The 17,329-nt window shown below is 32.0% G+C and overlaps 1 protein-coding gene across 1 annotated transcript in view; it reads right to left on the bottom strand.

The window, feature by feature from the left end:
- LOC106715080 (protein O-mannosyl-transferase TMTC2) overlaps positions 1-17,329 on the bottom strand; it is a 40,677-nt gene that overhangs the window by 8,969 nt on the left and 14,379 nt on the right. The window contains exons 4-5 of the mRNA XM_045678557.1: positions 3,481-4,459; positions 275-389 (exon numbers count right to left, since the gene is read on the bottom strand). Coding sequence (XP_045534513.1) covers positions 275-389; positions 3,481-4,459 — 1,094 coding nt within the window. The remainder of the gene's footprint in view (positions 1-274; positions 390-3,480; positions 4,460-17,329) is intronic.

The raw sequence follows: 17,329 nt of genomic DNA on the forward strand, positions 1-17,329 counted from the left end.
TTAACTTAGTATACAACAATAGATTACGTGTTATTAACTTTGATGAACATGTTTGTATATTACAATACAAGCAATTGTAATAATGGAGTTATTTCAATTATATGTAATAAACTTAAATCCAATAAACCTAAAATTTAAATAAAGTTCCTATTTCACATAAAATGTAAGAGCTGATATTAATATTATCAAATATTCTGTTCTTGGGCAAACGTCGACCCAAATCATGAATATGAATGAAGAAGAAATGTAGCAGGAAATATAATAATTTACTTACAAATTGTAGTGTACATCGGCCATGTTTGGCCTGTATTTGAGAGCCCGGCCGAATGCAACTTCCGCCTCTGCTATCCTCCCTTGTGTGGTGAGCACGCTGCCCAGGTTCCCGTACGCTAAAATAAACACAATCATAATGTAATATGCTAAAATATTATTCTCAACCTCAAATATTTACATGCACGATATTTCCCGCATTTCACATTTTAGAAAAGCTCTTACCAAGTCTACGTTTACTTTATACATAAAATATGTAATTCGGAAATGTAACTGTATATTATTATTACATTCTCACATCTCCATTTTATAAATTCAACTGAGCGAAATATTAATTCTTTTGACTATAAATCGAGTAATACGTTCTGGTTATAAATCTCTTGTATCGGGGAAATGTTGTGTATTTCTCGTGTTTTTCGGAATTGGAACCGAATCCGAACCTTTCTCCAAATTTATTGCGCTCAGATTAGGGAACTCGAGTGAATATAATAATCGCAATCTTAGTTTACCCGACTGAAGTCAGCGATTCCGGATGTTTTAGCTCATACAGTCACGACAACAACAGTTATTAAAGTATAGGAAGTTATGATATTATATCTGTAATATTTATAGTTTTAACAATAATTTAGACAGAAAATAACATACGAATAACAATGGCTTTCTACGCATCAGGAGCTATAGGAGCTAATACCTGGAATTCAATAGTTACGTCAAATTACATACATAGTTTTCGAAACTTAGTTTAATTTCAATATCAAAGTAAAACTACAACACAGATACAATCTCTTGTAACTAATAAACTCGAGTGCATTTACCCTAATCAGATAACTATTTAAGTAAAGCAAAACATCCGGAATTAGAGATTCCACTAAGAGATATGACGGTGCAAAGCTGGTTAGTGACACTAACGATTCTAATCTTTGGGAACCTCTGCTCAGACACCGCAAAGATAGACTTGATAAAACGTAAGCTTATACAGAGAACTAAGATACCATCGCTAAGGACGCGACACACCGTTTCCCTCTTAGTCTTTGCAATCCACGGAACATATCAGTTGAATCATTTTTAAATGGAAATTGGATGAGATTTACCTGTATCTATTTCAACAGAAATGTTTATTTTAGTAATTATATGTTTGCTTATTTAATTATTTAATAAGTTAATCTATAAGGACGATAAGTATTTTAAGTAACCGATTATTGAACCGTTCAAGAAATAATAGAAAAACATTTCAACAAAAAATTTCGCAATACAAAATATTAAGTTTCAAAGAGACGTTACTGATTTCAAACAATTCTCTTTGACGTCCATTAAAGTAATACTTTTGACCTTTGTACCGACCTATGAAGTAAAATACGACCCGAAATACGGCCGTAAATGGCGGACCGTTTCCGGAGTTGCGTTTCGTGTTTTTTTTTATTCCATCTATCACGACTATTTTGCCTTTATTGGATTGAGAAAGATAGATGCATTGGTACTCTGAACATATATTTATTAAGATCTTATTTATTCGAAGATTAGAGATGAGATCATCTCATTTAAATAGACAAGACAATGGCTCTTCTAAACTGCAAAAATAAAGATGCTAGAAATGAAAAATAATCTTCAGACATTGCTACATTTGTAATACACGTATAAGTTTTTTTTTTAATTATGATGGTTACGCATAAACACTGATTCAAGTGACACCGAAACATTACGCATTTTGCATGTTCAATTAAGCTTTCAAAAATAGTATAAAGATTTACGTAATAACTTTTTTTTAAAACAAGTCTATTAATCTAACAAAAGAAACAAAAGGTAGCAAACCTGAACTCAATCACTTGTAGCTCCAATACATTCACAATCGCTACAAAAGTTGAATTCGATAAAACGCCAGAGTGCGACTGATTACGCGCCACTATCTCTGCCCTAACCAATTTGTAGCAAGGACAGCTCGTGATTGGTCTGTTTCGAATATCCCATTGGGACAAATTGGATCCAATTAGCTTTTAGTGCGAGGTGAAAACAGAAGATTTCCATAAAAAAAGATTATTCCGAACTAAGCTCGCTTTTGTAAAAGGTGAAGCTGAAATTTTAAACGGTATTCGAGTAATAAATGTATTCGTATATATTTCTTAATTTCTTTATTTTTGTATGTAATAGATAAAAGTTTAAAAACTCTTTTTTATATGTGAAAACGATAGATTACATTTGTTTTTTTTTATAAAATCTCAACGTTACAAGGATTTTGGTTCATAAAAGAAAAATATTATTCATCATTTATTATTAATAAGAGTTATAATTTACTTTGTGATGGATTACAGGGATTGTTCATGTGAAAAATTAATACTACTAAAAATAATTATGACCAAAAAACTATTGTTTTATTCATCAATTAATAACAAATTCGCTTCCACTAAATGTTTAAAAATAATGAAACGATAAATAATAGCTATGCTATGTGTTTTATATAGAAATGAAATAAAACGCCTTTCCGAGTTGGCTCTGGAACTAAAGTAAAATGAGAACCATCAGGTAAAAGTTTTCGCTTTGCGCAAAAGTTTGTAATGTGAACACGGGCCCGGGCGGACTCCCTCGAGATACCGTGCATGCATGTTTAATGGCGTCCTAGAAAGGTCAAGAATCTTAGTGCGAGTGGAAACGGCGAATACATTAAAAGCTCTCGAGTTGATAGTATGTAGAGCCGAGGCCGGCCACGACGCGACCGCCTCTTTTCAACTTTGACGAGCTGACGCGACGCGGACAGGTACTTTGTAGCTGTCTCTCAAACAAATTAATTGTGTCTTAGTTTGAACAGAACGTGGAAGTGCTCCAAACAAAGTTTCGGCCAAGGTACAGAGTAAAATTACAGGCGCTGCCAACTTTATATTACTCCGCCTCGAGTCGTTTTGTTATGCCACGAAAACATTGCAAATTGTAATAATTTAAAAGTTTTCAACTCGAAACGTGATTTCCCAAATGATTAATGAATCTTTGTCGTAAGATAGAAGTTTGCTTGTTAGTGGATTAAGTTGATTAAATTTAGAATATATTATAGGTAAGTTGGGAAATTCAATTTTCCTTTTTACCATTGAATCTTAGAACGACAAAAAGAATTGACATCGTAATAATTGAACGGGCGAAAGCAGGGATTTGTAGTATTATTATCAATATATAAATTAGCGTCATAAAATTGATTTTCGTTTATAAAACATAAATTGTTCTTACCTTTTGGTGGATTTATATGTAACGCGCTTCTGAATAGACTCTCTTCATCATGCCAATCTAGATTCCTGCGCAGCGTGCACCCGCACATTGTCAGCAGAGTAATCATCAATGCCAACATAAAAATTCGGCATCGTATTTCATTCCTATTCCAGTTCCTTGTCAAAGAGCCTGCCCCAAGTCCGAGTAATAAACAAAATCCAATACTGGGAATGTAAAGCACACGTTCCGCGACAACAAAACCCACGTAGAATAGAATATTACAGGCCGGCACGAAGGGTAGCACCATGAATGCTATAAAAACAATAATAGACGCTTGTGGCGTGCTATACACGTACTTCTTAGCTATTTGAACTTTCACTGTTTCTTTTTCTTTTACTTTTTCTTGTGGTTTCACACATATGCAATTAGAGTTATGCATCATTGTGTTGTTATTATTAACAGTACGACAAACTGATGTATGATCCATTGATAAGGAGTGTTTACATCCGTTACATGGACATATTGTTGGTTTGCTTGTAATATTGTTAGCTATAACAGTTCTTCTTTCTATTTCTAGAAGTTTCATTTGCTTCTTGCAATTATAATTCCATTTCGATTTTATTTTTAGAGCTGCCTTCTTATAAAATTTTATCTTTTTGTCATGAAATATTTTGAGTTGCATTAGAAATGCTCGCCATGTCACTTTCGATAAGGCAACGTAAAATAACACTGATGATATATTTCTCGGATCAGAGATTGACGTTATTCTTGGTATTGAATCCATTGACCAATCGAAGCTTAAATGGAATGGATACAAGAGGAGAAAAAAATTAAACACTGGCAGGTACGCGAAAGTATAAAGTCGGGTTAAAAAAGATGGGTCCCGTGCTGTCGGGTTGTCTGCAGTAGCGAAAGGCGACGGGTTCCCTTTGAACTTCAATCTCCAGAAGAGAAGTATGCAACCACCAGTTCCCAGGGCGAAAATGCTTCGCCATCGATACTGAAACAAAAAAAAGTTTAAGTTAAAGCGCTTGTTTCAATTGTAATCTGATAGTTGGGGCCCCTTACTTGGCATTTATACACCCGACAATTACACTAGTTATCCATCCACTAGAAATCCGGTCATCTCAAGCTTGGCGAAGCTGTAAATGCCTCTTCATTCAAGGCAAACAGTGACTAATCAGTTACAAAAAAAATCCCAGAACAAATTCAATAAAAATCTAAATATAACTGAACAACATGACACATCTATTTTCAAGTTAAAAGTCATTCCCAATTTTTAAGCAATAAAAAGAATCTTTCAGGAATAGACTATTGTGTATCGTAAAAGTTTTTTTTTTTCGTAAACCACCTCGGAGTAAAAGAAAAAGTTTTACCAAGATTGATTGATCGCTTTAGCGAGAATATTCGTTAATATCCGTCAGCCCACTAAATACAACATGACAAAATGTTTTCTTTTTTATTCAACATCCATAATCACATTTTAAAATTACTACCTAAATAAATACTTCGTGAATTTTCAAGTCAATGTGACAATAATAATAGATCACGATTCTCAATTATTTTAACGTTCCTATTTTAAAATTGTAGAATGTGAAATTGTGTTGCTATTTTTGGATGAAAATAAAAAATGAATAGTTTTTATTTTGTGCCTGAAATTCACATGGTTCGATTCGGTTTAAATCTAAGTTGAATGAATAGATTTCACTATTATATCAATTAAAAAGACATAAGGTATTCGACAGTCTCGAACAAAATTGCAAACATGTTGACGTTACTACCGTGACGACAAAGATTTATATCGGAAATATTATTAATGGCAGTTCTATCTCAAATCCCTTTACAAGTACTATGATAAACTGTCTACCATTATTCATTTGTCCATTCTGTACTGTGGATATCTTGTAGCTAAGTAAGTACTTAAATCTATGCTTAGTATACCATAAGTGAAGTCAATCAATTAATACCAGTATTTATAAAAAAGAACATATGAAGTACATATTGGGTAACTGCATCGATGCATTTGTAGCAACAAATACGTAGCTTCATAACCCGACTCTTTGGTAGTTTATTAAAACCATAGCGTTCATAGAATGGTCGGCGTTTCATTCCAATATAGTATAGAAAAGGTCAAAATGGATGCAAAACGAGTATAAAGGCCTACATCGAAATCTATATGAATACAGCCGCTGTGCAGTTCAATATGCAACTATTAATCCTTGTTTTCGATTTTTAATATTTTTTTAATTCCTAGTCAATATAAATCATTCGTCAATAGATTTTTTCTTATTGAAAAAAAAATTAGAAGAAATAATGATAAAAAAATTATTACATTAAGACAAGATATAATGTAGCTGGAAAACTTTATAAGAAAGTATAAGTTCAAGGATAAGTTTAGTTTGAATGCAACTTAACTTGTTAATGTTTATTGAATTTCTTATGACAACTGACATGCTACATAGTCGTACTTTAAACACCTATACGTCTTTCCTTCTTCTTTATTACTTATCTACTTTATACTTTTTCAATGAAAAAGATTATTTTAAAAGATAAATTGCAACGTTAGTGAACAAAGATTTAAATGTTACGAATCGTTTTAAACTAAAGTAATTTTTAGTTGACCTAAAAAGTTTATTTAAAAACCTGTAAAAAATGTACTAGAATTTATCGCAAAAAGTCTATTGACTGACGCCAATTCAATTACAAGCTCGATTAGTTCTTAACGTGGAGTATTTTAATACGTTTAGGACGGTGTTATGAAAGTTTGTCAGTGTTATTTAGTAGCTTAGGAATCGAATCGACACGAGATTGTAGTACGTTGGCTTGTTAGTTGCGGAAAGCCGGTGGAAAAGATTTATGAAGGTAGCCGGGTATCGCAACCGGCCCTGGGGAGACCTTTGTGCAGCGCTAACGACTTCGGTTCGAATATCCAGCACAATTTACACCCGAGACCTTACAGCATTATAGAGAAAAATATAAAAAATTGTGCTCATAAAATTGCAGGTGAAAGATTATGGTTTATTTGTTGAAATAATACAATTAAGCAAAATACTCCAATGTAATTCTAGTATCGCTACATTAGGTAACGAGTAACGAATTCAAATAGTCTTCATACTTCCAACAATAATTAACAAAGTTATTCCAATCGTAATATAATAGGCGGGACAATTACAGTTAGACTGAGTTAACTACAAGTTTAAGGCAAAGCAAACGTCTAATGAAATAAGCCAGCGAAGTTAGGCTAGTTTCACACGAGGCAGAACCGCGAGGCCGAATTGGAGACAGTGCAGTACTGCTATTTGCTTTAACAAAAATCTACTAGTCTTCTAGTTATTTAAAAAAAAAACAAAAAAATGGGACCCACCTGCAAGCACTTCCTTTCGATTAAAATAATTTTTATCAAAATCGGACCACCAGGGGCCGAGTTTCGCGGTAACACACATAAAAAAAAAAAAAAAAAAAATACAGTCGAATTGATAACCTCCTTCTTTTTGAAGTCGGCTAAAAAGCGCCGAGACTGAACAGTGGTAGTACTGCAGTATCTAATGCTCTGCCTCGCATTTCTACGCTCTTGTGACACTAGGGTAAGGCCAGACGTCAGCGGAGCGCTTATCTGGAAAATATAGTGGCTGGCTGACATTAGCATCCTCGCCTCGAACACCGTCTCATTTGCCAGGCCCTCTGACAAACGTCGTTAACAACTTACTAATGTATTACAGAAATAAGAAATATATTTGCCATAACTTCAAGCAACAATCTACTCATAATTATGGTACCCTAACCTATGTCCAATTTTATTAGCTTTTCATTTACGTAAATAATGTCTAATGATTTAAAGGTATAGCACATAATAGACCAATTCTTCATTCGCATTTTTAATAATCGTAAAATAGTGGTATTAAAACGATTTAAGTCCATTTGCTATTTAAATGGCAAAAGCGACGTCTGACATTTCAAATCAACCTAATGTATTTTGTTCATAAAAAATAACCGCGTTTTGTCATATTTAAACACGGTTTGGCCGGTTGTGGGTATTGTTATTAATTGATTAAAAAAGTAGTAGTTGAATATTAGCACAGCCAGAGCTTTAATAAGTTTGATTCCATAACACATCATGACAACTAAAGAACATTCCGTTATAAGAAATTCAGACATGGTCTGATGTCTAAAAAACATGTTTAAGTGACATAACTTTGTATGTTAATGATCTAAATTGACTTAGAAGTCACGTTAAAATGCTACACGTAGTCAATTCGTTTAAAAGAAAATAATTTATTCAAAAAATCTACGACAATTTGTGAGAAAAACGTAAAGACAAACTGATATCAATTCAATTTGAATTTTTATGAATATAAAGTAAAGGCGAAACAAAAACATCGTTCTAATCTTTGATCAAAACAGTCGTTCTGTAGGTCGTAAGATAAAATCAATGAACCTCGGCCGAGCACCGAGCAGTGACTTCGGTGCCCCCCTCAGGATATCTCGCGCCGGTGGGGATTACCTTTGTTTGTTCCCTGAGTCGGTACAAAGCGAACATTCTATTGACATTGAATGTCAGTGTAAATACTCGGTGTACCTTTATTTACTGAGTGGACGTATTATCTACGCCAGGGCACGTCCGCTTCGAATCTGGCCAACTAGTAGGTTGCTGTAAATGCACATCTATAAGCTAGCAATTTAAATTCAATTTACTCATAATTTTGGAGTAAATTTTAAAATTAGGAAATATTGAGTTGTACAAATATGTCTTGGTTACAAGAAAATACTAATTATTTTAACTTTAATAGAATATCAAATTTTGGATTGTAAAGGATAAAGCTTTTGAATTGCAGGCAAAAGTTATTAAATACATAGAAATAGTATTAAATCTTGGTTAAAAATCGTCAAGTCATAATTACTTTCACCTTTCGAAACAAAATATGTCAAAAAATTTCAACTCATGTACCAGCTTACAATTCTTAATTACTCCAATCGTAATTCTTGGGAATTGAAAAAGTATGTAGGTCAGGACTATAAATAAAACATACCTTAATTTTTTTTGTAGGCACTTGACTGAAGAAGGAATGTATAGTCCGGGCGATACTTATTTGAACTTTCGTGTACAATACTCGTTAAATTATGGCCAGTAAAAATATAAGTTGAAAACGAGCAGTTTGTAAATTGATACTTTCGGTCGGAAAGGTATGAAAGATTCGTAATAGACCTGTATTATGAACTTATTGAGTAATACTGAAAAATTATATGTCATTTGTAAATAACACACGTAAAATTGGTTTTAATTTGATGATTATCGAATATTGATTTGATGTTGAATTTTCTAGGTATTTTACTTATCTATATCTATATATATAAAAGAAAGTCGTGTTAGTTACACTATTTATAACTCAAGAACGGCTGAATCGATTTGACTGAAAATTGGTGGGCAGGTAGCTTAGAACCAGGAAACGGACGTAGGATAATTTTTACCCCGTTTTCAACTTTTTTTATTCCGCGCGGACGGAGTCGCGGGTAAAAGCTAGTAAGGTATATAAAAGAAGGTCGTGTTAGTTACACTATTTATAACTCAAGATCGGTCGAACTGATTTAGCTAAAAATTGATGGGGAGGTAGCTTAGAACTAGGAGACGGACATAGGAACCTTTTTATCTTGTGTGCATTTTTTTATTCCTCGCGGACGAAGTCGCGGTTAAAAGCTAGTTTGTAATACAAATAAAGTTAGTATTTTCGTTGAATTATAAACTAGTTCTCTTCGTTTAATCGACATCCTTTAGTCGATATCTGGACCCGTGAATATGATTTTTTATTTAAGTAAAATTTACCTTAATAAGGAACGAATTTAAATAACATTTTTTTAGCCAGAGCCAATGTTTCCTTCGCACTAATTTATAGTCAAAACAGTGATCTTTTTACTACTAACTTACTAACCAAATTATGATTTGAAAGTATGAATACTTAATAGACATTGAATTGAAGTCCGCGCAAGAGTTGAACCACGTTTCATTTTAAAGTTTACGACTGATCGTACCGACTAAATTGCCTGACCGGTGAACTTTAAATTAGTCGCTAATTGATGGATCGGTCTTGATTTTTATTCTAGAAATAAACATTAGCAGACACCATTTATAGTTTTCCAATTTTATAAGAGCACATTTTATAAGAGCAAATTTTTTATCAATTTGCGTATTACTTTTACATCTTATTTCATATTTATCACGCATTAAATATAATAAGCCCCGATGGTTCAGTGGTAAAATGAAAGACATTTTACGAGTTCGATTTTCAATTACTTCAAAATCTGTACCAAGTATTACTACTACTGATTTATTACTATCTAAGCTCGTAAAAGAAGCGAAAGGTCTATAAAATCATCTATCAGTAGTTTTTAAATATGTTTGGATGCACCAACTACTAATTTAACAAAGACAACCAGCACATGTTTTATGTAGCCTCTAGGCTATGAAGTGTCGCGAGTAGTTTAAGAAGATAATTAAGGTATATTCGTAGACAGACTGCATATATTGTATAAAATACGGAAACAAACATATTCATGACTATTCTAAGTTTTCTCTGTTCCGTATTTGAGCAATTCCGTCTGAAATACGAGGTCATTGTTGGTGGCACCGACGGTGTCAGAGTGAAGGGTGGGGCCAGGAGAGGGGCGGGAGCTGGCACAGCTCTTGGAGCGAGGAGTGCGCCCGACGTATTACTGTTGCACGCGCACTAGAGAGAGAAATAGAACGCCAGTGTAGAGTTCATTTTAAGTAATTGTATTTTATCTATTCTGCGCTTGAAAATTTAATAAAAAAATTTTTGGTTAAATTTTAATTTAAATCGCGATAGTTCGTGTTACATTAAATAAAACCATTGCGGTAATTTGAGTTGATTAACCCATTATGTAGCATCAATTTCGAAACGTTTAAAGTTAATTAAAGGTTATTTGGTTAAAGGCATAATAGATTTATGCGTCTTTTATTTTAAAGAATTATTTTTAGTAGGAAACAAAACTACTGATAAATAACTATCGGGATTATAATCACGAAAGCAATATGTCCGTGGGATTTACTTTATTAAATTCTTCATTAGGAGGAAAATAATAAGTGCAATCGTAGAATGCATCAATTTTCAATTCTAGCTTTGTTAACTCTAATTAATGAATAAATATTATCTCTATTCATAAGATGGGAGAATGTTTTGACTTACGTTAATGATACGTTGCTCAAACTAATTAGCACTCGCGTCCGTAATCCAGAAAGTTTAAGTAGAGATGATGGATTTCTTGCACACTTCTTTAATAATTAATCTTTATTAAGTGTAAATACATTAGTCCCAGTCAACATTCTGCCGGTAAAATAATATGATACTCTCAATCAATTAATTTAACAACTAATAAAACAAAATCATCTTTAATATTAGTTAATATAGATATAAAGATAGATTATGACCTGCATTTCATTTGTTTGCAATACAAAACAACTTCGCTAGCAGCTGCGCTCACCTTTACGTGTTTTCTTATTTACGACATGAGCGGCGGTGGCGGAGGCGGCGGTGTTAACGTCTATTAAATTACTAGATCCCATCCCACGTATCTCGGTATTCAGAGCAAAACAAAACACGAAGGAAACGCCTTCAGAGTCATGCTCGTAACTTCGCGCCACTGCCGATTTAATACCAGCCATGCTCGTTTACTCCAACTTTTGTGTAATTATACTTAACGTTCCGTAACATTAAATTAACTTTTTAATTAGATTTTTTTTCTATAAAGTGTCGTTGAATTAAATTACCACAAACGTTAATGGTTGTACGCGCTCTTTAGCAATGACTGCAAGTGTGTTTTTTGCAAAATAATATGCAAAAGCTTGAACGTGATTGAAATATATTTATGTAGAAGATTTAAATTATAAGCGTTGATTTCGCTTAATAGAAGATTATTATTTAAAATATAATTATTTTGATAGTATTTTAGGTGACCTCTATTACTAGAAAACAAACGTGTAGTTTTATACAGAAATAGAGTGCTCTAGTAAATAAATTTTAATGTTAAAAATAAGAATAGTATAGATAGATATCTATGTAGATATGTATTATGCAATGAAAAGTTAATTCAAGATAAAACACTTTGGGTAGACGAAATTTCAGTAAAAAGTAACGATATTATCTAATTTTTGACGCCGAACCCGAGGTAGTTGGGTTCTGAACGGAGCGTAAAGTAACACAGGTGTCGAGCGAAAGGATCCGATCGACTTTCTTACATTGCCAACTGAAGGTACCATTCACAACTTTATCCGCAGTCGTTTCTATCGATTTTAGATTAAGAAACTTTGTAGGCCTAAAAATACTGCTTAATAAATTTCTTTTTTACAGTACATCAATTTCACCGAAACGATGTTAATTTGAGTTGTTGTTGCCTCCAATTTGTACGAATTACAAATGTAGTACGATTAATCACAAACAATAAAACAACTGTTTATTACAAGTGCAATAATAAAATTGTTAATTTAGTTTTCGTCATGTTTATTCAGATCTGTGTTAGTTGAACCTGAAATGAAATCTACAAATATTGAAATTGTTTACTTGTTCTCTGTCAAAGCAAGCTTTATAATATTACTATTGCCCGCGACTCCGTCCGCGCGGAATTGAAACACGTAATAAATAGCTTATGTGTTCTTCCAGACTATGTTCTACGTCTGAGTCAAATTTCATCAAGATCCGTTGAGCCGTTCCTGAGATTCCTTCAAACAAACATACATCTAAACATTCATATTTGTAATATTAGTAAGAAGTAAGATTTTGCTACATAAATTATTTCTCTGACTGATCCGATGAATTACCCTGATTTTACAATAAAGCCCTAAAGTGGATGAAATTTTCATATTTTAGAATGCATAATACCTATTCATTTTTTTTATAAAATTAAAATATATGTCACATTAAAAATTATGTACACGCGACAGCGTCTGTAAAAATGTGAACCATAATTGTATTCGTGAATCTGAATGTGAACGTTACCGAGAGAGTACGTGCTTATGATTGTCGTATTCGGATATAAAATTTATATTTTATCTGTGCCGTTTGGCTTCCTGCACAACAACTGTTGAAACTTGGCTTTAAAACAGATTGCTCAACTTATATATATATATATATATATATACATATATATGTATATATATGTAAGCCATATTCAAAGGCGTCCCATATTATACAAATATTAATCGTATATAGATTTTTTCATTACTTTTATATTTTAACAAGCTGTCCACGTCAATGAAAAAAAAAGTATCCTATGTATTCTTCGAGACTATGTTTTACATCTGTGTCAAATTTCATCAAGATCCGTTGAGCTGTTCCGGAGATACCTTCAAACCAACATCCATCCATCTATCCATTCAAACATTAGCATTTATAATATAAGTAAGCTTTATGTTTAAAAATAGAATATATTTGTTAGAAATGTATATTACATATCTTCTTTATGGTAAAGTCAGTATTTTAGTTTTAGTGACCAATTATAAAGTAGCATTAGTTCTATAACTTATGTTTAAAGTGTAATTACGTGACTCATGTTTTTTTTAACTAAGTTACGAACCGAATATAACCGAATAGAAAAACGAATAAATTTTTTATTAAATATTTCATTAATTACAAATTGTTAAGTAACAAGTTTAAGTAAAATAAAATAGAAGGTTTTCATTAACCTCTACTAGAATTTCTTTACCTTACGAGATGGTTTTTCATTGCGCAGTTTTCACGTTCATAGAGAGAAATAGTAGACCGCCAATGGTCCACGTTTGAGAAGATATTGATTTTTAAATTTTGAATCCAGCACGTGTTATTAGTTTCACATTTTAATGGGTGAACATTTTTAAGCTAGCGGTCTATTATCACTTCTACAAATACTACTTTAACTCTTTCACATTTCGTAGAACATTTATATAGATGTAAAAAAGATGGTTATTGTGATGGTAAAATAAATCTGCGTATTGTATTTATTGTAAGTTCTTTTGAGTGAACTAAAAAGATCGGAACAGGACGTTTATTAACAGCTATGTTTCTGAGATGCTCGTTTCCGGCTCTTTGTGATAACGCCGACAACTTCTTTCTGTCTTTTGAATTGAAGCGTACGTCGAGCTGCGATTGTTGAGAACATAAAGGCTTTTTTTTAAACTTAAATCGTACAAATTTCAAGATTACTGATAAGCTCTATTGTTATGGTCAGTAAAGAAACTTCAAGAGTGTTATATATCATATTACAGTTCATTATTGTGCTGTGAAAGTAAAAAAAAAAAAAAAATTCTCTACAATTTATATATATATATATAAATACTCAAAGGTACGCTACTTTTAGGCTATTTTGTAAAACTTTATACTTTATATTGTAACAAATTGAATGTAGCAGTTACGATGTCAAATGGAAATAATATAAGGTAATTCTTACACCATATTAAGACGAAGAGATGGCGCATAAGTCCATATATTTGCTCAATAGCGATTATATAACTTTCTTGGGGGTGCGAAAATATGGAAGCGTGGGGGACTTCGCCGAGATTTGATTTAAGACTTACCGACGAACAATTGGTGCCGTATTTTAATAAAAGGGAAGGATTTAATCCGTTTGATCGTTTTTTTATACGCTAATATTTTCACAGAGTCAGATAAGTATATTATTGAAGCACAATAATGGTTAACCGTTGTTATATTTTTCTCTAATTCTTAAGTCGTAAAAGTCATTGGTTTGCTCTAGAAAACAAAAGAGAAACTTATTTAAAGTTAATTATAGCATGAAATAATCGTTGCAATAATTGTCATGTAAAGTATATTTTAATTTTAGGAATCTCCTTTTAAAAATTCTAAGACAATACTGTTTCAAGAAATAATAAAAATAATGACTATATCACTTCTTTTCTCCGCAGTCCTGAAGCATTGGTTGCTTGAGTCATAAAATTCCGCAGCTTGTTCTGTTTTTGTACCATATGTTTTATTTTATATAGAAATTAAGAAAACATATGAATGAATAAATATCACTATTGATTGGTTTCTTCATTTCTCAGGTAGAAATGACATTCCTTACACGACATGACATCTTTCCAAACCAGCTTTAAATATAGTCTAGAAGTTAACCTAACAAGCGAGGTCTTTATTTAAAGTATATACTTATACTAATGAAAATTAATTGAAAGAACGGAAGTCATCGTCTCCCTTTCATTATCCCACTCACATGGTGTCGGCGCATAAGGTTTTATAAACCTTAAAGATTTGGCTTTATTTTTTACGGCCGGCCGCCTGCCTGTCATCAACTCTACTTGGGAATAATTGAAAGAATGGAAGTACTGTATTATATTAAAATTGATTAACCGGATTTAATTAGTTTTTTTTTTTATATAATTAAAAAACTAGTATTCAGACTCAACCCAACTACCAGTACTCAATACTATGAAACTTTAAAAAGAAAATTGTCCGTTCCAGTAACACTTAATTTTACATGTTGTTGAGGGGAGAAAGGGGGATAGTGGAACACGAAGCGGCGCAGCTGGCAGCCGTCCGAGCGGACGTGGCTATACATAGCGCGCCCTAACGAAATACAAAATACCATTATTCTTCTCTAAAGACAAGGAGGCGTTCAAGCAATGTTATATACAACCAGATTTGTTCCCCACGCCGGCGTACGGCTAAACGTTATTGTTTCCTTTTACGAAGAAAACACGTTGAAGTAAACCTGTTTACAACATATAATTGCCCAAGCCTTTTTTGGAATTACATATTTAGTAACTTAATTAAAAAACTTATCTTTTCTCCTTAAAATAAAGGTAAATATGTTATTTTCGAAAGAGGTTTTCCAAACAAACACACAAATAAACGGATTATTTATCTCCGTACATTCGTGTCACATCAAAGCAAAACATTCGTATCATAAAAATGTAATTACTAATTTAATCATAAAACGAGTGTTTATTTCAACGAGTATTAATTAATATTTTTTATTTAAGCTCATGTATAGCTTAGCTCATGTATAGCTTAGCTTTTTGCCTTACTTCATACATAACGAGTCGCGCAACACCGAGGTAAATCTAAAAGAGCAGTCGCTCGAGGCGCCGCGCCGGATAGCAAAGGCGCCAAATGCGAACGACAATTTCAAACGAAAAAGTCCGAGCCACCTTTTGATATGCTCTCCCGTTATCTTACAGTTTGCAGTCTCCTGACTATTCACGAAAATTATAATATACTAATGTTTAAAGAGGTAAGATTTTTTATTCTTCCGATTTAGCTACTTCCTTAGTTAAAAAATTAATGCAGTTTAAAAAAAATATTAAAAATAAATACGCGAACATTCGTTTTAAAATTACGGCGGGATGAGCTGTTCAATTGATAACTTTAAATAAATGTAGTATATACAGTATAGCTTAGTACAAATGTTCAATTTCAATTCATTGTTTTACGAACAATGAAAGAAATAGGAAGTCTCATGGCTTACACTAGAAACGATTTTTATTTTTCCCCTGTGGCTTTTACGTTATATATATATATATATATATATATATATATATATATATATATATATATATATATATATATATATTAGGGTGATTCAAAAAAAATTTTTAATTTTTTTTTTTAACCGATACCCTCTCAAATGTTTCTATTTGATATAAAAAAAAAATTCACCAAACCCGAGCCCTATAGCTCAACTCTAAGGGGTCGCTACTGTTTTTTTATTTTCCCATTTAATTAACATGGGAAAAATCGTTTTTTGTTTTAAATTGAATTTACACATAATTAACGCAATTTTTTATAAAAAACGATTTTATATTCTTAAAGTAGAGTCTTCGAGCTTTCCAAAACTCTATTACAAAGTACAATTATCTTTACATAAAGACTAATTACAGCTATTTAAAAATCACTAAATTTCGAAATTTGAAAAATGCTTGGAATTATTTGAAACAACACTTGTTAATGCAGAATAATTCAAATTAATAGCATATCAGAAAGGCGTATTTATCTTAACTGCTACATTGTACTCTAATTATCATTAATAGAAAACTATTAACTGGAATGAACATGTTCAATTTTTTATTTAGATTATTAATATATAAAATATGTGACAAAATTATATTCCATGATTACTTGTAATCATACACTTAATTCATTTATCTTATTGATATCATGTGTGCTGCAACCTACACTACGTACTAAAAACCATTTTCGAAATTTGTAATATATAAAAATTCAATGCTTACTAATAGTTTAAGTAAAAATTTTGAGGATTGTGCAAAAAAAAAAATAATTCCAAGCATTTTTCAAATTTCGAAATTTAGTGATTTTTAAATAGCTGTAATTAGTCTTTATGTAAAGATAATTGTACTTTGTAATAGAGTTTTGGAAAGCTCGAAGACTCTACTTTAAGAATATAAAATCGTTTTTTATAAAAAATTGCGTTAATTATGTGTAAATTCAATTTAAAACAAAAAACGATTTTTCCCATGTTAATTAAATGGGAAAATAAAAAAACAGTAGCGACCCCTTAGAGTTGAGCTATAGGGCTCGGGTTTGGTGAGAATTTTTTTTATATCAAATAGAAACATTTGAGAGGGTATCGGTTAAAAAAAAAAATTAAAAATTTTTTTTGAATCACCCTAATATATATATATATATATATAACAATTGAACATTAAAGAACGGGAAAATATATTTGAGTGGTCTAAAAACCGAGTCAATTGTGTTTTGTAGTACTATAATTAAAGTAGAATGAAGGTAGTTAAACCACAATACCATAGCCTCAACATACAATAAAAAAAATCAACGACCTAAGAAATAAAGAGCACTCGAGTTAAAATAGGTTAAACAATCCACTCGTTTCAACGATAGGGGAAAGTTAATAC

This window comes from Papilio machaon, chromosome 7, assembly GCF_912999745.1.
Source record: "Papilio machaon chromosome 7, ilPapMach1.1, whole genome shotgun sequence".
NCBI lineage: Eukaryota > Metazoa > Arthropoda > Insecta > Lepidoptera > Papilionidae > Papilio > Papilio machaon.